At 51.9% G+C, this 10,150-nt stretch overlaps 1 protein-coding gene across 1 annotated transcript in view; it reads left to right on the forward strand.

The window, feature by feature from the left end:
* CASQ1 (calsequestrin 1) overlaps positions 1-9,366 on the forward strand; it is a 35,848-nt gene extending 26,482 nt beyond the window's left edge. The window contains exons 7-11 of the mRNA XM_048828353.2: positions 187-232; positions 3,209-3,263; positions 3,945-4,045; positions 7,319-7,393; positions 8,114-9,366. Coding sequence (XP_048684310.1) covers positions 187-232; positions 3,209-3,263; positions 3,945-4,045; positions 7,319-7,393; positions 8,114-8,266 — 430 coding nt within the window. The 3' untranslated portion in view covers positions 8,267-9,366. The remainder of the gene's footprint in view (positions 1-186; positions 233-3,208; positions 3,264-3,944; positions 4,046-7,318; positions 7,394-8,113) is intronic.
* The last annotated feature ends 784 nt before the right edge of the window (positions 9,367-10,150 follow it).

Genomic DNA, 10,150 nt, shown 5'->3' on the forward strand with positions numbered 1-10,150 from the left:
ATGACTTCCAGTCCCTTGCTCTGCCCAAGAGAAATTAAACTCTGAGGACCACTCTTGCCCCATGGAGGAGCATGGACTTAGCAGATGCCACCTGACTACCTGGGGCATGCCTGATGAGTGCTGGGTTTATGCAGGCCTCCATCCCTCACACACTCCCTCAAAGAAGCCTCTGTTGTTATCTTGCAGGTCAACACTGAGGAAGCTCAAGCCAGACAGCATGTATGAGACCTGGGTAAGTCCAGAGAGTGCCTGGCATCACGTGAGGTTAGTGCTGTGGCATGGCCAGTCAGGGGCCCAGCTCCTTGCCAGCCAGCCATCTAACCCACGCAAGCATGGCACTGAACCTGCACCATGAGCCTCTAGGGTCCCTCCAGCCTGCCCCCCACCTCCAAATGACATGCTGTTAGTAGCATAGCTGGGGTGCCTGAAAGCATACTGCATTGAACCCTGGAGAATGTCCTCAGGGCGCAATCCTGGATTGGCCCCCCAGGATGAACTAGACGGGATTGAATAGCTCTTTTCCTATCTCTGATTTCTTTCAACTCCTGAAGTTCATGCTAGTTTCTCCCATGATCCTTAATTCAGGCAAATCTCCAGTGGAAGGCACCAGGCCCAATCCTTGATGAACTCTTCGGGCCTGATTCTCCCATGCCCTGTATCTTGTACCATCCTTTACATCTATGCCATGGGGTATGGAATGTTACCAGATCAGAATGGCAGCACTTTGCACCCATTTTGCGCTGATGTATATGTCTGCACAAAAGGCAGGGGAAACAGAGAATCAGACCCAATGCGTTAAGGACGCAGCTGAGATTGGGTCTATTCTTTATTCAGTTCCTTAAATGCACCACACACATATTTGTGACCAGATTCTTAGCTGACGTAGAGCAGAATAGTTCCAGAGACATAAATGCTGCTACACTGATTTACACCAGCTGAGGATCTGGCTCTTAAAACCTTTATGAAAAATATATGAAAAAAATCCCACGAAACTGGACACATTTATGCCTTTAGTTAAAGCATACAGCTGACTCATTAAATAGTCAGTGGAAGTTAGGTGCCTAAATACCTTAGGGTCTGGGCCTCAGTGTCCAGCTGTTTGGGCCCACAATTATACATTGGTTGGGAAAAGGGTGCGGGGAGGTATGTTAAGGATTTTAGAAAACTAATATTAATAGAAATGATGTCACCAATTTTTTCCTCATTTCCATCAAAACACTTTTCTGTTTAGATTTAGACACTTTTCTGTTTCTTCAGCAGCTAAAAGGCATCAGCTTTGAGCTGGTGCAGGAAAAGAAGAAAGTGAAATTGGCTAGACAATGAGTAGAAAGTGAAATTGGCTAGACAATGAGTAGAAAGTGAAATTGACTAGAATGGGAAACTGACATGAAATTGACAAGAAAGTGAAAAAGAACAGAACCTGACAGACCAAATTAAATGTTTTACATGCTTTCTGTTTTAACAACCTGCCATGGTGTCATTAGCACCGGGAATAATTGGTTTGATTTCCCAGAAGTTCTGAACCTAACTTCACTAGCAGTTCTGCACCCTCAGGAAAATCAAAGCACCCAAGATTGAAAATGTGGGCTCTCATTTTTAGCCCAGCCATGCCCCATTATGTATTTGACATTTTTTTAAATCACAAAGATGGGGGTGATTTTGTAAGATATTTTTCCCCTTTAAAAATCTATTGTCACCTCTGTCTTTCATATGTGTGCCTATTGCCAATATGGTTTATAGTCCATATAACAAATAGCTAGGAAATAGACGCTGTACATTTCCTGCATGTGACAACATCCGGTAATAAACACTAACCCGAAAATATCACTGGGCCTGTTACATTCTAAGCTGCATTATTCTTTGGTTTGTAGGTGTTCTCTCTGTGTGTCTATTGGAGGGAGAGGTTAATGCTATGGGGTATATGTATGTGTGTGTGGTGTATCCAATATGTGTGTCTGCGCACATGTAATTGTGCTTCTGCATCTGTGTATATGTGTGTGCACATACACTGTGTGTGTGTCTGGTTTGTGCAGAATGTGTGTACCTGTGATTTGCATATGTGTGGTGTGTTTGCATATCTGAGACAATGTCAATACATGCCTCTTTCTTTGGGTGGGACATGTGTTCCTGTAGTTATCTGCACGTATTGCTCATGTGTGAATGCACAGAGATCTGTGTGTGTCTGTGTACACTTGCCAAGGTGAGTGCATGTGTGTGTACATACATCCTCTTATGTGTGTATGCACAACAAAGTAGGGCCACTTCCATAAAGGCCTGTGTGTATATTTGTGTGTGTGTTTTGACACGTGCATATAGATTTTTGTGCATGTAAATCTTTGCCTGCACCTGGGCATGTAGGTGTATTTTCACAGGGGGCTTTGAGCATATGGTGCACATATGTTACTAGTGAATGCACATGAGTATGGTGGTGTGGGGGTAGGCACGTGGATGTGGGCAGGGAGAGTCCTTGGGAGCTTTGATATGACTATATATGGATGTGTCTGTACCGGCGCGTGAATGGGCTGTGTACATTTGCATTCAGGTGTGTACTGGGCTGTGAATGTCTGTGTTGGGGTGAATGAGGTGTGTGAGCTTGCACTAAGGTTTGCATTGGGGCACTGATAAATGTGCACGGGGTGTGAATGGGGGTGTGAGCTTGCACTAGGGTTTGCATTGGGGCATTAATGATTGTGCATGGGTTTGTGAATGGGGGGTGAGTTTGCACTAGGGTTTGCATTGGGGCACTGATGGGTGTGAATGGGGGTGTGAGCTTGCACTAGGGTTTGCATCAGGGCATTAATGAATGTGCATGGGGGTGGGAATGGGGGGTGGTCTTGCACTAGGGTTTGCATTGGGGCACTGATGGGCATGAATGGGGGTGTGAATGGGGGTGAGCTTGCACTTGGGTTTGCATCGGGGCATTAATGAATGTGCATGGGGGTGTGAATGGGGTGGTCTTGCACTAGGGCTTGCATTGGGGCACTGATGGGCATGAATGGGGGTGTGAATGGGGTGTGCACACCTGCATTCACGTGCGAGCAGGGCTGTGGGTGAGTGTGCAGATCTGTCCATCTCCCAGCTGATCCTATGACCTGAACACACTCTGCACCCCACTCCTCCCTATTTGCAAGGGGGGTCTGACATCCCCCACACAACAGGAAGGTGGATGCACCTGGTGACCAGTGACTCTCTCTGCTCTGCTCCCCAGGAAGATGACATGGACGGAATCCACATTGTGGCCTTTGCAGAGGAGGATGACCCTGGTAAGAGCTGCTGCTGATCACTGCGCAGAGACCCAGAGTGGCTGAGCAGAGCTCCAGGGGCGCTGCACCACCCCAGGGGGCTCTCTATTGGCCCGGGGCGCAGCATCCTCCAATGTGGGGTGCTTGACGGTCCCAGGAGGGGCCCTCTATGCTCTGAGGGGCACTGCTCCATTAGGGGGCCGGGGGGGATGCAGAAGTCTGGCTGCTGGGAAGGGCGCACAGCAGGGGAAGGGGCAGCGGGAGCAGGTGGGGCTGGTACCACCCAAAGGTTAGGCAGGTGAAATAGGCACATGAAGGTGGCACCAGGGCAAAGGGGCGGCAGCAAGTGGGTATCAGCCTGTGTCTGATTCATTGCAGGGTGGGCACAGCCTCTTCCTCTCCTCCCCAACCTGCCTCTGAGCTGGAATGCTCAGCTATTGGGGGAGGAGGAGGCAGGAGCTGGAGCAGGTTGCATGGGAGGTTCATAAGCTGGGAGGGAGCTGGAGTTGGGGGTGTTACTATGTAGGGAGAGGGGGTTTAGGCTGGGGCGCTTGGCATGCAGTGGGAGGGCGGCCGGTGAGAGGGAGGTTGGGAGGGGAGGTGGCCTAACCCCTGGAACTCTCAGTGCTCAGCCTGGCTCCCCGGGGCAGTGGCCTCTTGCCCTTGCCTGGTCCCTCACCCCCCTGCTCTCTCCGGGCGCAGACGGTTACGAATTCCTGGAGATCCTGAAGGACGTTGCCCAGGACAATACAGACAATCCCGACCTGAGCATCATCTGGATCGACCCAGAGGACTTTCCCCTGGTACGTGGTGCCCATGCGTTCCAGAGCCGCTGTCAGCGGCTCGCTGGTGGCCAGTGGGAGGGATAGGCGCAGCTGCAGGCTGTGGGTAGAATTGGTAAGAGATCCTCCCCCGCCCTTTCCGAGGGTCTATCTGCCCAGGAATGGAACACTCTGCCAGGGGACCCTTCCATAAGACACCTGGATCTTGCTTGCTCTGGCCTCCCCAGACCAGGTCGCAGCCACCGGCAGGGCCACAGGACAGGAGGGTAAAGAGGAAGGGCCAGATCCAGCCCTGGTATAATGGCACGGACTCCAGCAACCTTACCCCAGGGATGAAGTCGGCCCCAGAGCTGTAACAAAATCCCCCATGCTGTGAGGACAGGGGCTGTGTAAATTCTGCCTGCAGTGGAGTTATCAAGCGGGACCTCCTCACGCACTGTAACAGCCTTCACATGGCGTCACACACCCTGATCTACCTCCCCAGCCAGGTGAGCTCACCTCTGTGATAGCCGGCCCCTTGCACCAAGAATCACAGTGATAGTCAAGTTATGCCCAGTCCCAAAGGACCAGTCACTTGCCCCAGGTCATTTGTACCTTAGATCTCACACCAAAGACAATGCTTGTAGCACTGTAGCCAATCCAATAATAAACAATATGAAGATATATATTAAACGGGAAAAGGAAACAAGAGAGATATTTACAGGGTTAGTCCAGATGAACAAAGATACACAAATGAGTTACAATCGTAAGTGTCAAATGTAATAGAAGCTTCTGTAATCAGCAAGCTCTATATGTCCTTCAGGGCTAACCTAGGCTAAGCAGCTGGGGATCTCTTGCTTGTGCCTAGAACACCTTGCCCCCCAGAGTCCGAGCAGCACAGAGATCCAGTTCCTTCTTGTTAGGGGCTTTTATCCCTTAGCTGAAAATTCAGCTAAAGGGTGGAATCCACTTGCATGACTCGTCTTCACGGGGGGAGAGCAGAACAACCAGTGTCTTTTGTCCTCTTTAACATCCCACAATCTGGTGTCAATGGACCTTTCCTTTTGGGCAGAATGTGACACCTTCTGCTGCAGATCAGCACATCACACTGGTTCATGTCTCTCTCCTGTCTGGTGATTTACACAGTCACAGAGACTCACAATACCACTGCTCAGATATTACCTTAGAATGTAGGATACAGATGTTATAAGGGAGATTAATGCTGGCAGCATCTCACCAGCATTCAATAACATCTAAAGACTGAACACATTCTTCTAATCCCATTTTAATAATACTAACACACAGGTGAGCCAGACTGATTCAAGCTGGGTATTTGGCATTGGGGACGTTGGCATGAGCTGGCACCTGGTCTGCCAGCGTCAAAATAGATAAACAGACAGACTCCCTGCCTCTAAGCATCATTAATGCCCAGTTCTGGCTGGCTGGCAGGGCCTCATTCCTTTCCAGAATACTGACTGCACGGCACCTCTTCTGTGACAGCCAGGAAATACAGCGTTAAGGTACATGCCAGCCCCACCAGCCTTAACCCTGGCAGACAGGATAGTGCTCTCTCATCCCAGGTTCTTTGGGGCTCGTGGGGATGCAGCCCATGGGACAGTAGGAGAAATGGTCAGACCTTGTCCTCACTAAGGTAAAAGTCTCATTCAGGACAGACTTGGTGAACTGCCCAGCCAACACCCCAGAGCTGCCAGATGTTACCACCCCCTGGGGGGAAGGGATAGCTCAGTGGTTTGAGCATTGGCCTGCTAAACCCAGGGTTGTGAGTTCAATCCTTGAGGGGGCCACTTAGGGATCTGGGGCAAAAATTGGGGATTGGTCCTGCTTTGAGCAGGGGGTTGGACTAGATGACCTCCTGAGGTCCCTTCCAACCCTGAGGTCCCTTCCAACCCTGATATTCTGTGTTTCTGTGATCCTTGCCCCAAGGGTTCCCCGGGGACATCCCCTGCACTTCCCTCTGCCCGGTAGGGAAGTATCACCTCTGCCCCAGATCTCCGCAGCAGGAACACCCCATTGCGCTGCTGTACTCACACAGCCCACAGGGCTCAGCCCAGAAACGAGGGGTCCCACTGGGTGCGGATGCCCCTTTCCACATATCACAGCCTGAGTTGTGGTGACCTGCTGCCAGAAGTCATTTCCCCAGTCAAACCAGCTGTCCCTGGCCCAGCCCATCCAGCCGTCCCTCTGGGGCACCTGGCACTGGCCACTGTTGGCAGACAGGATACTGGGCTAGATGGATCTTTGGTCTGACTCAGTCTGGCCATGTTATGTTCATCTATTCCAGCCACCCCTAACGCAGTGAGGATCAGATGTGGTGCACGCAGACCATGAGAGAGTCCAGGGCTGTGGGATGCACCAGGCCACATAAAAATAGCAGATGTACTTAGTCATTTCTGCCATCTGCTTATCACAGGGCAGCCCTGTCTGAGATACACTGACAGCACATCCCAGGGGCTCTTGCCCGGTCCAGGAGGCACAGTTAAGGTTGTGAGGCAGAGCTGGTGTTAACTCTGCATTTCCTGGTTTTTCGGTGGATTAAATGGAGCAAAACTCGATGTTCTGAAAGGGCAAGAAGTCCTTAACTCTGGATTAACAACATTTTGGGCAGTGGATGGATAGATGGAGAGTGACAGAGAGATGAGTGTGTATGGAGATAGATAGATAGATAGATAGATAGATAGATAGATAATCCTATTTTCACAGGTGATAGTGAACTGTGTTACTGGAGCCCCAGCTACTCTGTAGAGCTGTTCTTTGCCAGCAGACCCTCCCGAGAGAGCAGGTGTTCCCAACTCCACCTCCTGCCCCTCGGGGTGACTCTGCCTTGGGTGCGGGGAGGCTAGCTGGGGGCATTCCGGTGTGCTCAGCCCACTCTGTAAATAGCACTGGGCAGCACAGGCTGGGAGCTGGAGCCAGAGGGAACCACAGGGTCTGTCTGTGCCTGGCAGCTTCCATAACAAATCCCCTTTCTTATTTCATCTACTTCCCTTTGCCCGTCTCAAGGGAGTTTCCGTCCAGGTACCCAACATTCTTGCATTCAGCCTTGGGGCTGTGCCAAGATGGTCAGTGTCTGGGTGCAGATGGTGCTTTTAGAAAGTGGAATAAAATGAATAGGGGTGTGTCACCGCTGCCCTCTGCTGGATGAAACCTGAACAGTTTGATGGTGTGTCATAAGCCCTATCATGCTAACAACTAATGGGGAGTCTCCATTAGCTCAGGTGGTGTGTGCCATGGTGCAGAGCAGGCATGGCTTTGTTGCAGTGCTCATGCACCTTTGCTCTTCTTCTCCTGCTCCAGCTGATCCCATACTGGGAGAAGACGTTCGATATCGACCTGTCTCAGCCCCAGATTGGTGTGGTCAACGTCACGGATGTGAGTATACAGACACGCAGGGGCCGCCCGTGTGTCGGAGCCAGGCTGGCTGGGAGTCAGCCTCTTTGCAATCCCTGGGGATGTGAACCCTGCTGGGTCGAGGGAGCTCAGTGCCCCGCCTCCCCGGAGCCTGTGTTTCAAACGTGTGCTGGAGCTATGCTACGGCCCTGGGAAAATCAGCACTGCTGTAGCCCAGCTTGGGGACACGCTTCCAACATGCTTTGGTCCTGTGTGTTCTGCACAGATTAGTCTGTGTCAGAAATGTCCCGGCACTGGCTCCACTCAGCATCGCGGCCTCCTCTGTGCAGCTGCTGATCTCTGTGCCCTGCGGCAAGCACGGGGCCACAGAGGATCCAGCCTGGAGCCTGAATGAATTACGGGCCAGGTCTGGAGGCCCCTGTTTATGCCCAGAGCTGGGGACATCCCAGGCTACCCCAGGCCAGCTTCCCCGCAGCACCCGGTCAGTTTGCCCTGGGGGTCACAGGGACCAGGAGAGCTCAGGCCAGGGCCTGATCCTTGGATAGCAATGGGGACAGGGCAGCTATACAGTACAGACACTGGGATCCGAGACCTGAGCCGCCCGTCACACAGAGAGTCTAGCCACGCTGGATCCAGCACCAGGGGTGACCCAGTCTCCAGCCTCCTGGGCCATCCTGCCCACCCCCACACACATTCACTCCTTCCCTCCCCTGCAAATCACCGCTCCCCCTTCCTCCTCAGGCTGACAGCATCTGGATGCAGATGGACAACGAGGAGGACCTGCCATCCACGGAGGAGCTGGAGGACTGGCTTGAGGACGTGCTGGAGGGGGAAATCAACACGGAGGACGACGACGATGATGACGATGACGACGAGGATGATGATGATGATTAGCTGCCTCTCTGAGGGCGTCCCCAGCCTGCCTGACACACAAGACCAGGCCCCGCCCTGGTCGCACCCCACAGGGGGCTCAGGCGTGGGAGTGATGGGCCCGCAGCCATGCCGGGGCAAAGAATGCCACCAGACTGTAACGACAATGCCTTTTTATATGGATCTGACCGCAGCTGATGTCCCCCGGCCCCACGCTACCCCCTGCAGGACACTGACTCCAGGGGGAAGATTGGGCTCACTGGGGACGAATCCCCCTCAATAGAGTTCATCTTCCCCCTCTCCCTCCCTCTCTCTCTCTGCAGCCACCCATCTGGATTTTGATCTCAACACCTGTGAGTTGGGAGCTGTCAGGTCCCCTGCCATGAGTGTCCCGCTCCGCCCCCTGTGTGTCACGAGCACCTCCTGGCTGGTCCCTTCCCCCTGGTAGAGCCGGGAGAGTTTGCTCTTTCCCTGCTGAGGGGCAAGTGTTCACCCAGCCTGAGCCAAACATCGAAGCGGGAGAGTTTCAAAAGCACCGGAAGAGCCCAAGTCCCATCAGCTTTCATTGTGCTCTTAAATCTCTCCCCTGAATTTGAAGAGGGGAAGTTACAGCCCAACTGGAACATTGTGGGTTAGAACTCAGTCCCTCCCCTCATAAAAGCCAAATGCCCTGAGTTAGAGGAGAATCTCCTTTCTCAGCATTATAGGGCTCATGACACACAGTAGAGCAGCTCCCATTCCAACCACTAGAGGGCAACTGTGTCCTGTACAGACATAGTCAGTCCATTACAAAGCATAAATAAGCCTGCAGGCAAACTGAAGGCCAAATCAGAGGAAATCTGTCCCTTAAAATCACAGTTTGCCAACCTGAGATTAAAATCCACTCTGCATGTCTCTCCTACTGCACAGGCAGCTCATCCCTTCCCCAGTGTCCCTGGGTGGACTTTTAATCAGCGATCTCCGCTGGTTCCATCGCAGCACAATGAACCCTTACCTCCTCCCACGGAACAACACGCCCTCTCTTGCAGGGGAGCAGTCAATGTACAATTTGTATATTTTTAAACAACTTTGTACAGATCAATATTGTAACAACCAACGTGAATAAAAACGAACAGTGAGAACCACCAGGGGCGTCCGGATTGTTTTGTTTATTTGGTTCAAATAACGAGGTGGGTTTTTTCCGGGACCTTGGCTGAAGATGCCAGGACTGGACTCTCATGCCACGAAGGACTAGTCCATCGGGCACTGGATGAGAAGGAAGCACCGAGCCCGCGTCTGGAGGACGTAGGACCCAGCCGCTTCCGAGAAGGACTGAACTAAGACTGTCCTGTGCATGAGATGGCAGAGGGCTCCCCTCCAGATAATCAGTAACTGAGCTCATTCATGGGTTTGCTTGTCATTATTAAGAGTTTGTCTAACCAAGTCAGGAGGGGAGCTGTGGTGACTGCGTTTTCCTGCAGTGGGCTTTGAAGGGCACCGCACCCTGTCTATCAGCCAGCTCCCTGCTCCTGGGGCCAGGGGCCAAGGGCCAAGTGCAAAACACGGTGGTGGCAGGAGCTACCCAAGCCCAGGGTGTAGGAAACCCAGGGGCGCGACCATTTGAATGTGGCAATTAAGGACGTGCTGGGGAAAATTTAGAACGGCGTTAACCACTTTCCTGGGGTTACAGATATTTTTTTCGTGGGAGTGTTTGGGTTGTTCTGACAGAGTCAAAATGAAAAAATTTCAGTCTCCTGTTTCCATCCCTCCCACCCCCTTTGCACCCTTGGGAAAACAAGGAGGGAAAAAAAACAAAAAAGAGAATGGATTTTTATTTGGAATCTAAATGATACAATTTTTCATTTTGCTTCGTTTCAGCACCAACATGTCCAATCTGAGCAGGTCACGCTTCTGTTTTCACGTCATTCA

The sequence above is a fragment of the Caretta caretta genome, chromosome 24, assembly GCF_965140235.1.
Source record: "Caretta caretta isolate rCarCar2 chromosome 24, rCarCar1.hap1, whole genome shotgun sequence".
NCBI lineage: Eukaryota > Metazoa > Chordata > Testudines > Cheloniidae > Caretta > Caretta caretta.